Below are 15,273 nucleotides of genomic sequence, written 5' to 3'. Positions count from 1 at the left end.
ATCCCTGGTCAGGGATCCCACAAGCCTTGCACACAGCTCCCCCCACCGCAAAAAAAAGAAAAAAAAATCGAATGGCTATAAAAAGTATTTACATTTTCTGATATTTAAACGCTGTTAATATTATTTTTGGCATTAGAATTATTTAATGGATTAGGAAGAAAAAAAGCATCTTTGTTGAGCTTCTCCTTCAGGTGAAGCACACTAGAAGACTGTACCTATTGATTCTTGTATATATAAACGCCTCAGCATGTCAGTCTTCATAAGCCCATGCAGCAGAAACCTGAACTTCAAGTCCCTCTTTCTGTTCATGAAAGCAGGGAATTTTTTTTTTTGGCCTCTTGGCATGTAAGTTTAATTAGTTAGTTGCTCAGTCATGCCCGACTCTTTGCGACCCCATGGACTGCAGCCCACTAGGCTCCTCGGTCCATGAGACTTCCCAGGAAAGGATACTGGAGTGGGTTGCCATTTCCTTCTCCAGAGGATCTTCCCAACCCAGGGATCGAACCCGGGTTTCCTGCACTGCAGGCAGATTCCTTACCGACTGAGCTACAAGGGAAGCCCTTAATTCCCCGACAAGGGATGGAAACTCTGCCCACTGCACCGGAAGCACAGAGTCCTAACCACTGGACCGTCAGGGAATTCCCCAAATGAGGGCATTTTAAGGGACATTTGGTGAGGTACTTAGAGCAGCAGTTGACAGAGTGGATTCCTAGGTCAGACTCCAGGCCTCATGCCTTACTAGCAGTATCTTAACCAAGTCATTTCATCTCTTTGGCCCCAGTTGCCTCAACTGTAAAATAGAGTAACAGTACCCACTTCTTGGCTTTATGAGGGTAATTATGTAAAAGCACTTAAGAGCATTGCACGCCTATCGTGTGCACTCATTATCTACTCCTATTTCATAATGTTGTTAAGGACATTTTCTTTCCCCTATACTCAATATCACCACTGATTAAAAATCTTGGAAGTAGTTATTTCAGATTAGATTTTCCAATCAGAAACAGGATTTCATATATAACATCTTATGCTAGCCTATTCAGAGAACTCTGAGTGGACCTGTAAAGTCATTATACAGCGGAATCTTACTAAGAATCAAAACGTGGACTATTAGGTAAAGAATTTTTAGATGGCTGGGGATTAGGGCCAGAGCAGCAAGAATCAAAATCTTTAAGTTTACTGAATTAAGTTCTATGGCCAAAACAAGCACATCCCCATCAAAAGTATGGACGGATGAAAGTGAAGTCACTCAGTCATGTCTGGCTCTTTGCGACCCCAGGGACTGGAGCCTACCAGGCTCCTCCATCCATGGAATTTTCCAGGCAAGAGTACTGGAGTGGGTTGCCATTTCCTACTCCAGGCTATCTTCCCAACCCAGGGATGGAACCTATACCTAAATCTCCTGCATTGCAGGCAGACACTTTACCATCTGAGCCACCTGGGCAGCCCCATGGAGAGAGGAGTTTAAAAAAAAAAAAAGTAAATCCAACTTAAATAGAGAAATGTATCCTCATTTCCCTAATACGAGAGCTGGTTAATTAGGACAAAGACATTTATCTAAAGAAACCAACAGGTCTGATGAAGCAGTGATATGCATGCACAGTATATACAACCTCACAAACGTGAAAGACCATGCTTCCTTTTCAGGAAAGAGACCATTCTGATCCCAGAAAGATTAGTTATGAATATGCCTGAAATACAATGAGATCCTTACCAAATCATGAGCACATCACACATGCTTTTAAACTGGCAGCTAATATTCTTGAAAGCAATGGTTTAACAATGGTTATAAATAACATACTGCTCAAATAAAACATAATACTGAGTATTATTGTTGTTGTTTAGTCACTAAGTCATGTCTGACTCTTTTGTAATGCTATGGACTGTAGCCAGCCAGGCTCTTCTGTCCATGGGATTTCCCAGGAAAGAATACTGGAGTGGATTGCCATTTCCTTCTCCAGGGGATCTTCCCGACCCAAGGATCAAACCCAAGTCTCCTGTGTTGGCAAGCGGATTCTTTACCACTGAGCCACCAGGGAAGCCCAATGAATATTATACTTGATTACAAATTACATCCAGTCTGCATGAATTGAATGTATACCATACTTTAATAATCAAGACAATTCAGCTGTTTTTCTTGAATATATTTCAAACAGAGTTCGCATATAACCCGTACATAACAATATTGCTGTGTTTTTATTTATTTTATATTTAAGGGTCCAAAATATATTATATTCACAAAATAGTACTGTCTGTGAATGTCAACCAGTTTTTAATGTCTAAACCATCAGAAATACGCCACTCTGAAAAAAAAAAAAAGAAATATGCCACTCTGGCTATATATGCTAATCTATATTACTGAAACTAAACAAAGATGATAATTCAGAGTCTCACCCCCACATGTAATTTCTAATTGCCCTGAAAACCTCTAGGTCAAGTTCTCAACCTTTGAAAATAAGCAGAAATATTCCAGAGCAGTCACCGTAGCCATGTATTTGAGCTTCATATTTACACATTATTTTGTATACTTATATGTATTTATAGCCGTGGATTTGAGACGTGAAAGTGATCACACACAAGAAAGCTAAGTCCCATATCAAAAACAAGTGAAAAAGGAATTGAAGAGATTTTGTGATTCCAATAGCACAGAGTTCAGAAACTGAATGCTTAGACTTAACTCCTACATTTTCTTTAACTAAGAGGTCATCGCCATGCTGACGGCTTTGAGGCAGTAGTCTATATATCAGTGTCATTAATCAAAGAGTACTACCATGAACTTGGGTCTGATGCCATAGCATTAACTTTGCCTTTCCCTCAAAGAATCATTTGCTCTTGAAGTAGTAGGCATTTAAGGCACATTTTAACAAAACCCATCATATACCCAGCTTAAATGGAAGCTCCACCTAGTTACAATAATATATATACCTAAGTAATGTGTGATTTACCAGTTAGGCAAATGTCTCTATCTTGAGGATAAAGTTGTTTTAGAAAAGTGATTCTGTATTTGCGTATTTAGAAAGAAACACTGTGTAAAAAGTATTAAAGAATTAGATTTGTAAGAATAGCCTCCAGGTACCATGCTGGCAAAGGCCCAACAGGTTATAGGTTTGGAAATTAGGAAAAAAGACTTCCCTGGAGCCCTGGGATCCGACACAGTGCTTCTGAGCAGGAATCATGAGGAAGGGAGTTAGGGCACCTTCATGATTTTTACAAATTTCCTTCCAAAATGCACAGATCCTTGGGAGGGCTCAAGCCTTAAATCAGCTACCACCTTAAATTGCAGTTTCCAGCCTCAAAGGAATAGGACTTGGGAAGAATGGACGAGGAGAGGATAGAAAGAAGCCACGGACAGTCTCACGGAAAAGTTGCTTTAGGAACTATCCATTTTTGCTAGGATCAGCATTGCTATCCCTACGAGGCTCTGCTAAAAATATATACATATGAATATTTTCTAATACTCGCCAACATGCTTTAGGCACTGAGCCTTGGGATGGACCTAGAATTATCTACTTGGAATGGTTTGGGATGGGGGTAGATTTAGAATCTCTTCACTTGCTGTTGGTCTAATGTAAACATAAGAGGAAGAATTTCATACAAACAGACACATAGCTAACTATAATGACTCCTCTGGTCACCCTCGCCCACTGCCCTTCAGCAGTTTTCAGGACGGCTTTTTTAGCCATGCAGAGCATGCTGCTGGCGAGCTGAGCCCTAGTTCAGTCGTAAGGTGGGGACAAGCAGAGTCCATGAGGCACACTGTCACAGCTGAGGAGACTCAGAGGTGACAAAGATGCCCACCAGGATTCAGTTCTGTGGCAGAGAACTGAAATATTGCCTGTGGTTGTGGAGCAGTGTAAAAAAAAGAAAGAAAGAAAGAAACTGGTCCTAAATAAACATTTGGATTCTTGCATGGCAAGAGGCCCATTCCACAGAGGCGAAAAATTGTATAGGATGTATTTTTAAATCTGCAATTGCCAGTCACCTCCATTTGGGAAACCACGTAGCTTCTGATATTACTTTAGCCTGGGTGGCAGGTACAGAAAAGCCTTCAGAAACCCTGCAATTCAGCGACATTTCAATTTCTCTCCAGTGATGGGCACCATTTTGGAAAGATGGTCCCAAAGGACAACAATAACACAACAGAAAGAAAGAACCTCTCTGTATAAAATGATTTTAGAGATGTCTGTTGAGGTAAAGAGTTTTATAAAAACTGTCAGGTAGGGAAGCACTCTCAGAGCTATAGAAATGTTTAGATAAGTTTGGTGCTAATATTATTCTATAAAACTTCTATTTATATCCGTTATAAACAGGGGACAGGTCTTATTGCTCCTGGAGCTTGCCGCCCCAAGCTGTTCCTCCAAGGAAAAATGATTTTTCTCAACAATTGGTAGCAAAGATTCTCATGCTTAAAAAAGTCATTGCTTATCCATCACTTTTTGATTAATTTCCATTTGCCCCATAGATACGGACTCAGTATGCATGTCCTAGACACCAAGGACAGAACAAAGCTTAGAAAAGTTGTTTTATCAAAGTTTAGTTTCATGAGAAAAAGAAAACATGAAAAAGTGCAAAATATATACAGTTCCTGGCAGTACGCACACAGGATTTTTTCTGACTACAGACCATAAAAGTTTACGTTTGTGTAATGAAGTTACAGTAGATTTCACTTCATTGTTAATATACAAGTTTTTGCTTCAAAGTGCTTACTTTATTTAAAAAAGAGAAGATTAAAAGAAAGGGTGGCAGGATTTTTTGTTTTTTACAACAAACGTATGTCATATGTCCCAATCTCCTTCTTCTTCTTGAGTTTTTTACAACAAACGTATGTCTTGTGTCCCAATCTCCTTCCTCCTCTTCCTTTAGTGCAACACGTAGCAGCAGCTTCAATGAAACGTCTGATTTCAAAAGATGCTCCTGAAACCTCACCTACAGCAGCACCCTAGGCGTCCCGTTGGGGGTGGCTCCTTTTTTCTTCTGCAGCCGATTCTGAACCTTTCGCGATTTCACTACTTTCATTCTCACCTCAAAAACTTCATGGATGGCCTTCCGGAAGCAATGAAAATTATAGTCAATCAGCCCTGGAGAAGAAAACAAAAAAATATTTCTAAGTGCCACCTAGAAGCCTTTTCAAGTCAGCCATAGTGAGGAAATGCCAGTAGGGGGCGGTAGAGGAGAAAAACATAAGGTCCATAGACTTCCCAAGAAGGTCTGCAGCTGAGCTTCAGGAATTGCAGGTAAAGTCTTGTGAATATATATTTTTACAAAGGAAAGGTTCCAGAATATATACCACATTTTCAAAAGTGTCTATGACCCCAAAGTTTTGAAGAAACAACTGAACTGCCCTTGTAAAAAATCTTTCAGAATTAAAAATTGTAAGAACAATTAAGATATACCTTCAGTGAAATATTTATTAGTATCTTTTCCCCAAAAGGCATTACTAAATTGACTCTGAATGGAGGCAGACCTTGACTTGGAGGTTAGCTTACATCTCCAGGTCACAGTACCCATCAATCAATATTTACTGAAAAGATATTCAGGAAATATTTAAGCTACTGTCATAAGCCCCAGGGAAAACAAAGTCCCTGATTTCAGAGGGGTTATCATCGGCTCAGGTCAACTCTGAGCTAAGAAATTCAACAATCAACGACACTCTCAGTGTTTCAATGTTAAGTAAATTTTAAACAGCGAATAGTAAGGGAGAATTTTCTTGCGTTTTCAGAAATTAATGATACAAAAATAGAATAAAATATAATCCAAGTCCTGAGCACATTTCAGATCATCAGCACTAATATGTAAAAGTATTGAGAGCAGTATTATGTATATACCAGTTAGGATAAGGCAGGGGGTTCCCTTTACTACCTCTGAAAGTGGAAGTGATAGTCGCTCAGTTGTGTCTAACTCTTTGCGACCCATGGACTGTAGCCCGATAGGCTCCTCTGACCATGGGATTCTCCAGGCAAGAATACTGGAGTGGGTTGCCATTCCCCTTTTCCAGGGGTCTTCCTGACCCAGGGATCAGGAAGTTCAAAGTCTACTACCTTTAAACTTATTAAAATAACTAGCCCCCAGAATATTTCCATCCACTCAGGTGATGTTTCCAGAGCCCCCCCCCCCCCCAACAAAAATAAATAAATACATAAAAATGGGATTGGGATTCCAGCCAAGGCAAGGAATGCTTCAAAGCAGCCAGATAACTAACCACAAGTGCACTTAAGAAACACCATCTCAACTTCCAGGAGCAGGAAACCCTGAGTGGCGCCCTCTGCTGCTTCTGCAGTGACAGTGACCACAGTACAACAAAACGAAGAGACCATTTCCTCAGGCAAAGACCGGTGAGAAAGAGCGGGAAAGAAAGAAGTAAGCCCAGGTGTGGGCATTTCTTTTCTGCCGGAGGCTTTCTTTGGCACACAGACAGGTACTAGGGCTATGGGAATAAAAGCCTCTGAGGGTACCCCTCGTGACGGGGTATGCGAGCTGGTGGACAAAGTTGCCATCTTGCATATCCAATGGGGGTGATTCTCAGTTTTTTGCACACATAGCTTCTCCAAGATTCCCTCAGCAGAAGTGAGCATAAGGGAACTCCCTGGTGCACCAGCGGTTATGATCCTGCATGCCTCACGGTGTAGCCAAAGAAATAAAAGAAAAAAAAATTAAAATAATAAAAAGCATTTTAAAAGTATTTTTTAAAAGAAGTGAGGATAAAGCTGCCACTGAAGATAGTGGTCAGGGGCAGCGGCCAAGAGGAGTTACCCCACGTCCAAGGTAAGGAGCAGCAGTTGTGCTTTGCTGGAGCGGCCATGAAGAGATACCCCACGTCCAAGGTAAGAGAAACCCAAGTAAGACGGTAGGTGCTGAGAGAGGGCCTCAGAGGTCAGACAGACTGAAACCACAATCACAGACAACTAGCCAATCTGATCACATGGACCACAGCCTTGTCTAACTCAATGAAATTAACCCATGCCGTGTGGGGCCTCCCAAGACGGACAGGTCACGGTGGAGAGGTCTGACAGAATGTGGTCCACTGGAGAAGGGAATGGCAAACCACTTCAGTATTCTTGCCTTGAGAACCGCATGAACAGTATGAAAAGGCAAAAAGATAGGATACTGAAAGATGAACTCCCCAGGCCAGTAGGTGCCCAATATGCTACTGGAGATCAGTGGAGAAATAACTCCAGAAAGATGGAGTCAAAGCAAAAACAACACCCAGTTATGGATGGGACTGTTGATAGAAGCAAGATTCGATGCTGTAAAGAGCAATACTGCACAGGAACCTGGAATGTTAGGCCCGTGAATCAAGGCAAATTGGAAATGGTTAAACAGGAGATGGCAAGAGTGAACATCCACATTCCAGGAATCAGTGAACTAAGATGGACTGGAATGGGTGCATTTAACTCAGATGACCATTATATTACTATTGTGGGCAGGAATCCCTTAGAAGAAATGGAATAGTGATCACAGTCAACAAAAGAGTCCAAAATGGAGAACTTGGATGCAATCTCAAAAACGACAGAATGATCTCTGTTCGTTTCCAAGGCAAACCATTCAATATCACGGTAGTCGAAGTCTATGCCTCAACCAGTAATGCTGAAGAAGCTGAAGTTGAACGGTTCTATGAAGACCCACAAGACCTGCTAGAACTAACACCCCAAAAAGATGTCCTTTTCATTATAGGGGACTGGAATGCAAAAGTAGGAAGCCAAGAAATACCTGGTTGCTGCTGCTGCTAAGTGGCTTCAGTCGTGTCTGACTCTGTGCGACCCCATAGATGGCAGCCCACCAGGCTCCCCGTCCCTGGGATTCTCCAGGCAAGAACACTGGAGTGGGTTGCCATTTCCTTCTCCAGTGCATGAAAGTGAAAAGTGAAAGTGAAGTTGCTCAGTCATGTCTAACTCTTAACGACCACATGGACTGCACCTCACCAGACTCTTCCGTCCATGGCATTTTCCAGGCAAGAGTACTGGAATGGGGTGCTATTGCCTTCTCCAAAGAAACACCTGGAGTAACAGGCAAATTTGGCCTTGGAATACGGAATGAAGCAAGGCAAAGGCTAACAGAGTTCTGCCAAGAGAACGAACTGGTCATAGCAAACACCCTCTTCCAACAACACAGGAGAAGACTCTACACATGGACATCACCAGATGGTCAACATTGAAATCAGATTGATTATATGCCTTGCAGGCAAAGATGGAGAAGCTCTATATAGTCAGCAAAAACAAGACTGGAAGCGGACTGTGGCTCAGATCATGAACTCCTTATTGCCAAATTCAGACTTAAATTGAAGAAAGTGGGGAAAACCACTAGACCATTCACATATGACCTAAATCAAATCCCTTATGACTATACAATGGAAGTGAGAAATAGATTTAGATCTATAGACAGATCTTTAGATCTGATAGAGTGCCTGATGAACTATGGATGGAGGCTCATTACACTGTACAGGAGACACAGGGAGCAAGACCATCCCCAAGAAAAAGAAATACAAAACAGCAAAATGGATGTCTGGGGAGGCCTTATAAATAGCTGTGAAAAGAAGAGAAGTGCAAAGCAAAGGAGAAAAGGGTAGATATACCCATTTAAATGCAGCATTCCAAAGAATAGCACAGAGAGATAAGAAAGCCTTCTTCAGTGATCAATGCAAAGAAATAGAGGAAAACAGTAGAATGGGAAAGGCTAGAAATCTCTTCAAGAAAATTAGAGATACCAAGGAAACATTTCATGCAAGGATGGGCTCAATAAAGGACAGAAATGGTATGGACCTAACAGAAGTAGAAGATATTAAGAAGAGGTGGCAAGAATACACAGAACTGTACAAAAAAGATCTTCACAACTCAAATAATCACGAAGGTGTAATCACTCACACTCACCTAGAGCCGGACATCCTGGAATGTGAAGTCAGATGGGCCTTAGGAAGCATCACTACGAACAAAGCTAGTGGAGGTGATGGAATTCCAGTTGAGCTATTTCAAATTCTAAAAGATGATGCTGTGAAAGTGCTGCACTCAATACGTCAGCAAATTTGGAAAACTCAGCAGTGGCCACAGGACTGGAAAAGGTCAGTTTTCATTCCAATCCCAAAGAAAGGCAATGCCAAAGAATGCTCAAACTACCGCACAATTGCACTCATCTCACACGCTAGTAAAGTAATACTCAAAATTCTCCAAGCCAGGCTTCAGCAATACGTGAACCACGAACTTCCAGATGTTCAAGCTGGTTTTAGAAAAGGCAGAGGAACCAGAGATCAAATTGCCAACATCCGCTGGATCATGGAAAAAGCAAGAGAATTCCAGAAAAACATCTATTTCTGCTTTACTGACTATACCAAAACCTTTGACTGTGTGTATCACAAAAACCTGTGGAAAATTCTGAAAGAGATGGGAATACCAGACCACCTCATCTGACTCTTGAGAAACCTATATACAGGTCAGGAAGCAACAGTTAGAACTGGACATGGAAAAACAGACTGGTTCCAAATAGGAAAAGGAGTACGTCAAGACTGTATATTGTCACCCTGCTTATTTAACTTGTATGTAGAGTACATCATGAGAAACACTGAGCTGGATGAAGCACAAGCTGGAATCAAGACTGAAGGGAGAAATATCAATAACCTCAGATTTGCAGATGACACCACCCTTATAGCAGAAAGTGAAGAAGAACTAAAGAGCCTCTTGATGAAGGTGAAAGAGGAGAGTGAAAAAGTTGGCTTAAAGCTCAACATTCAGAAAACGAAGATATGGCATCTGGTCCCATCACTTTATGGCAAATAGATGGGGAAACAGTGGAAACAGTGTCAGATTTTATTTTTCTGGGCTCCAAAATCACTGCGGAAGGTGACTGCAGCCATGAAATTAAAAGATGCTTACTCCTTGGAAGGAAAGTTATGACCAACCTAGATAGTATATTAAAAAGCAGAAATATTACTTTGCCAACAAAGGTCCGTCTAGGCTATGGTTTTTCCAGTAGTCATGTATGGATGTGAGAGTTGGACTATAAACAAAGCTGAGTGCAGAAGAATTGATGCTTTTGAACTGTGGTGTTGGAGAAGACTCCTGAGAGTCCCTTGGACTGCAAAGAGATCCAACCAGTCCATCCTAAAGGAGATTAGTCCTGGGTGTTCATTGGAGGGACTGATGTTGAAGCTGAAACTCCAATACTTTGGCCACCTGATGCGGAGAGCTGACTCATTTGAAAAGACCTTGATGCTGGGAAAGATTGAGGGCAGGAGAAGGGGACAACAGAGGATGAGATGGTTGGATGGCATCACTGACACAATGGACATGGGTTTGGGTGGACTCCGGGAGTTGGTGATGGACAGGGAGGCCTGGCGTGCTGTGGTTCATGGGGTTGCAAAGAGTCAGACACGACTGAACGACTGAACTGAAACTGAGGATAGTTTTCCTCCCTCCCTTCTCTATTTCCCCACTTCCTCACTTTTATTTCTTGGAACCATTTTCCAAATAAAACATGAACTTCCAAAAAAGAAAGAAACGTGGACCAAAGACATGATTTTATTTAGGAGAGTTTGAGTAAGATATGTGAGAGCCACCTCAAAACTCTCTACCTATGTGTGCAACTAACTGCCTTAGGCAGAAAGCTTAGCTAAAGGGCTTTGGCTCAGTGAGAACTCAACTCTAGGAAATTTCAGAGAGAGACTACTGATGATGCCTGACACCTGTCATCTGTGCACATTTAAAACATAACAGTAATCTTGCTGCATTTGGAGTTTTAAAAGTGAAAAATTCACAACTGAGGTTTTTAAAGGAACTGTATACAACGAGTGCTGTTTATTGCACTCTTTCATAAAAGGCAGTTGAAAAATACAGGAACAGAGACATGAACAGAATAAGCACTATCTTCAGCACCATACAAAGTTAAGGGATGGTCCCATATCCTTCTATAGGTTCAGCGATTCTGCACATTAAAAGCATCCTGGAAATTTTTATAAAATGAACAAACTCCAGGCTCTTCTCCCAGGAACTTCATTCTAGTTGTTCAGTGGTGGGCCCAGATGGCTGTATTTTTTAACCACCTTCCTTTCCAAGAACCCCACTTCTGCTTTCCATCCTCCCCTTTCTGCCAGAGCAGTAAAAGATGATCCGAGAAAATGCAGATAGAAACCAACATAAGGACAGATCAATCAGTAAGTGTCGACTGTCAGCAACACTAACAGGACTCACTACTGAGATGAAGGCAGCAAAAACCGAGCGAACCACTTTCTGCATATGTAAAGCATCAAGCCTTTATAAAGCTAGGGTGATTGATTCATCGCATTTGCCTGGGACTTTTCAAGTTTCAGCCCTGAAGGTCCCTTTTCTCAGGAACCCCCCTCCCTGTCCCAGGCAAATGGAGATGGTTAGTCACCCTAAAAAGCAAACAAGTTTAATGTGATGACAGTGAGAAACTTACCAATGATTATTTCCTTTTTGCTCATTATTTCTAAATTTTCTAAACAAAGCTACTACTTTTTAACAGAAAAGTAATATAAACCTTAATTATGCTTTTATGGTCTAAAGAATTAAGAAAATCTTCAGGGTACAAATAAGTGAAAACAAAAGGATAAAAAACTATATAGACAAAATGGCACCAGTTTTGTGGAAGAAAGGAAGGGAAAGGGGATAACAGAAGAAACGGTGACAGGAAGGGAGAAAAGGAGTAAGAAAACCAGAAATTTAACACGGGGTTCAGCTCTAAGATGGTGAAATTCAGTGATTTTATTTTGCTCTGTATACTTTAAGTTTTCAAAGCATTTAAAAATAATGAACATGTATTGCTTATAAGAAAAAAAGGCTATTGGGAATTTAGGGTAATAGTTTAGTCACCAAGTTGTGTCCGACTCTTGTAAGCCCATGGACTGCAGCCTGCCAGGCTCCTCTGTCCATGGGATTCTCCAGGCAAGAATACTGGAGTGGGTTGCCATTTCCTTTTCCATTTAGGGTAAATCATCTCCTGATTACTAGCAAAAATCCTTAACTACATCAGTAAGCTGATATTTCCCAGTGTAGATGGGGGGCAGGGAATATGAGTATCTTTAAGAGGTTAATTGCTTTTATTTCAAAATAAAACTCAATTTGGTCCTAAAAAATATTCAGTGACGTTATTAAGTATACTTGTATCTTCCGTTTTTTAGAATCACGATGCCACCCCTGTGTTTTAGGACTAAAGAATGGACAAGGGCTGAACAGAAGTTTAAAAAAGTCTAGCTTTAAGACTGTATGAGTTTCATCCTTTACATAGGGAGGACAAGTGGTCACAGTGTCTCTAAAACCTTCTAGAGGTGTGGACCAAGAGGGAGGCCTTGGCCCTCCCTGGGGTAAGGGACTCTGCAGCCAGGCAATAATACCCCAGCTAGCTTCGCTCCCAGAAAACCTACAGCCCCTCCCTGGGAGCGGGGTCTGGTTCCACTATCACCTCACGGCAGGGGCATCACTAGAGGGCAGGATGATTCACGGATCCCAAAACCCCACTGATGGGGGCAGGAGCCAGGCGAGCCTGTGACTGAAGTCTGGAAGCCTCCAGAGGCATGGCTACTGTCCACCCACATCAACAAGCAGGAAAGGCAGTATCCGTCCGAACGGAAATGCTTCATTTAAATCACACACACACAAAATTACCTTTTCTTTCAAAGCTTTCCTCTCTGACAAAGCACACAAGAGCCAGGAACTTTGTCACCTCTTTTAAATAAAGAACTGTTGTATTATTCAGCTTTATAATGGCTGTTGATTCCTTGTCATAGGGGGTTCCTGCTCCATCTTCTTTGAGGCTAAATGGGAACAGAAACGAAAACATATTTGACCATTAAGAACTACAATTTGTAACCCAGCAACAAGACCAGATTATCACAAAGAATGATAATGGTACCGATAGGGAGTCTACACTTACAGTGCTTTTCAGCTAAATATCTCAGAAACACCCAATCACAAGAATGTACACAGTGTATGATGGTCAGTTTCCTACTGACACACCAAGTGGCTGACCTCTCCATGCACCTGAAGGACACAAGTGACAGATGGAGGTTAGTTCTCCTCTCTGTGGCCCATGAGGGCTTCCTGCTTTTCGTGACAGAATAACCTGGCTGTCCAAAGCACGGCCTGATGAAAGACCAAGAAGGGGTGAAGAACTTTTCCAAAATAAAGCAGCATGAAGAGGCAGCCAAGTGCTAGGCTAGATCCCTCATCTGGGGGAAAAAACTGCAATTAAAGAGAGAATTGGGACCACTGATAAAATTTAACAAAGGATTCTACAATAGAGTCATAAAGCCATGTTAAATAGGCTTAATTTGATATTAAACTATGGTCCTGTAAGAAAACGTCCTTGTTATTAAGAGACAGATGCTCAAGTATTAACAGCTATGGTCAAAGGATCATGATCTGTAACTTACTCCCAAAAGATTCAGCAAAAACAAATGTGTATGTACAGTCATTCCTATGAAGCAGGCTTAGGGCCTGGGGTTAGCTCTAAGACTCCCCTCAGCAGATACCAAAATCCAAAGATGCTCAAGTTCCTTATGTATCTGCATATAACTTACACACGGGCATGCTAAGTTGCATCATTATGTATCTGCATATCACCTACACCTACATGCACTGCATGCATGCTAAATTGAGTCATTCATGTCCAACTTTCTGCAACCCTATGGACTGTAGCCTACCAGGCTCCTCTGTCCAAGGGAGTCTCCAGGCAAGAAAACTGGAGTGGGTTGCCATGCCCTCTTCCAGAGAATCTTCCCGACCCAGGGATCAAACCTGTGTCTCTTGTGTCTAACTGCCCCGGTAGGTGGGTTCTTTACCTGTAGTGCCACCTGGAGAGCCCAAACCTACACACACTCTCCCATTTTTTACTTTCCTTTTGGCATGCGGGATCTTAGCTTCTTGACAAAGAATCGAACCGATGCCCTGTGCAGTGAAAGCCCAGAGTCTTAACTGCTGGACCATCAGGGAAGTCCCACTCCTCCTCCCCACCATATACTTTTAATTATCTCTAGATGACATAAAATGCCTAATACAATGTAAATATTATGGAAATAGTTGTCAGCGTGCGGCCAATTCAAGTTTTGCTTTTGGGAACTTTCTGGAATATTTTTCTGAATATTTTCAACCCACTGGTTGGTTGAATCTGTCAATGTGGAACTCACATGCAGGGCCAACTGTATTAGAAAAAGAGTGAGCAAATATGGCTGATAAAACTGGTGAATCCCAGAGAAGGGTATATCAGAATTCACTGTACTATTCTTGCATATTTTCTATAGATTTGCAATTTTTTCAAAATAAAAAGATAAATAAATATTTAAGAAAAGGTGTGGCCTGCAAACACAAATTACTTAGGTTTGAATCCTAGCTCTCTTATTTTACTGTATAAATTTGGGCAAATTGAGTCACTTCTTTGAGCCTCGATTTTTTCGTTGTATATTAGCAGTGATTACTATAGTTTCCTAATGCAATGGCATAACATATACATAACACTAAGCATAGTGCTAAGAGCATATAAAATGTACAATGAATGTTAACTGCTATTATCATTATTGATATGACCTTTGTGATAAAAACTGGGCCCTTTGAAGACACTGATACATCCAGTCATGTATCTTTTGTTTATAGACAAAGGAGGATGTCATATACCTTTTCCTTATCTGAAACTGTGTGTTTTCAGAATCCCAGCTGAGATTCCTGAGCAGACCAGGTCACCTGCTTCTAGGGTCTCCAATTACAAGGCTGACCGCTTCCTGGGCTGCGGCATGCACCCTCAGCCATCCTCTACAGGTCACCTGGGCTGGCTCGTGGCCACTCTAGCAAACAGTCTCAAGAACCCCAGAACATATGCCCCATTTGTGACCCAGACCCATACTGGTTCTTACTGAACAGGGCAGGTTCCCAGGCACACTGCATTCCACCACAGGAAAACAATCTGCCAATAAAGCCCTGCTCCCTCCTCCGCCCAGCCCCTTCCTCCCGGTGTGTGTTTGAGCTGGATAAAAGTAACTCTGATTAACATTGTTTCCATGAACAACTTACCATTTATGTCTAATTACCATATGGCAAAATAATGATTATGCATATCATTAAGTATGTGCCAGATTAATTGTGCTATTCATTGTTATTTGATTATGACAGTCATCTAAACTATAATCAGGATACTTTCATCCTCTATGACTATTTCAAGGTCATCCACTTAACAGTTTAAAAACAAGAGAATATTGCAAGGCAGCAGTCTTGGGAAATGAGGTCTATTTCTAAAGCCAGATGGCAGTGTTTAATAACAATAATAATAATAATAATAAGGAAT

General features: G+C 41.4%; 1 protein-coding gene across 1 annotated transcript in view; it reads right to left on the bottom strand.

The window, feature by feature from the left end:
• Positions 1–2,086: 2,086 nt before the first annotated feature.
• Positions 2,087–15,273, bottom strand: part of RRAGD (Ras related GTP binding D) — a 37,932-nt gene continuing 24,745 nt past the window's right edge. The window contains exons 6-7 of the mRNA XM_005889287.2: positions 12,606–12,754; positions 2,087–5,075 (exon numbers count right to left, since the gene is read on the bottom strand). Coding sequence (XP_005889349.1) covers positions 4,924–5,075; positions 12,606–12,754 — 301 coding nt within the window. The 3' untranslated portion in view covers positions 2,087–4,923. The remainder of the gene's footprint in view (positions 5,076–12,605; positions 12,755–15,273) is intronic.

The sequence above is a fragment of the Bos mutus genome, chromosome 9, assembly GCF_027580195.1.
Source record: "Bos mutus isolate GX-2022 chromosome 9, NWIPB_WYAK_1.1, whole genome shotgun sequence".
Classification (NCBI taxonomy): Eukaryota; Metazoa; Chordata; class Mammalia; order Artiodactyla; family Bovidae; genus Bos; species Bos mutus.
The sequence above is the reverse complement of the archived record's forward strand: the minus strand, read 5'-3'. Positions and strand labels throughout refer to the sequence as shown.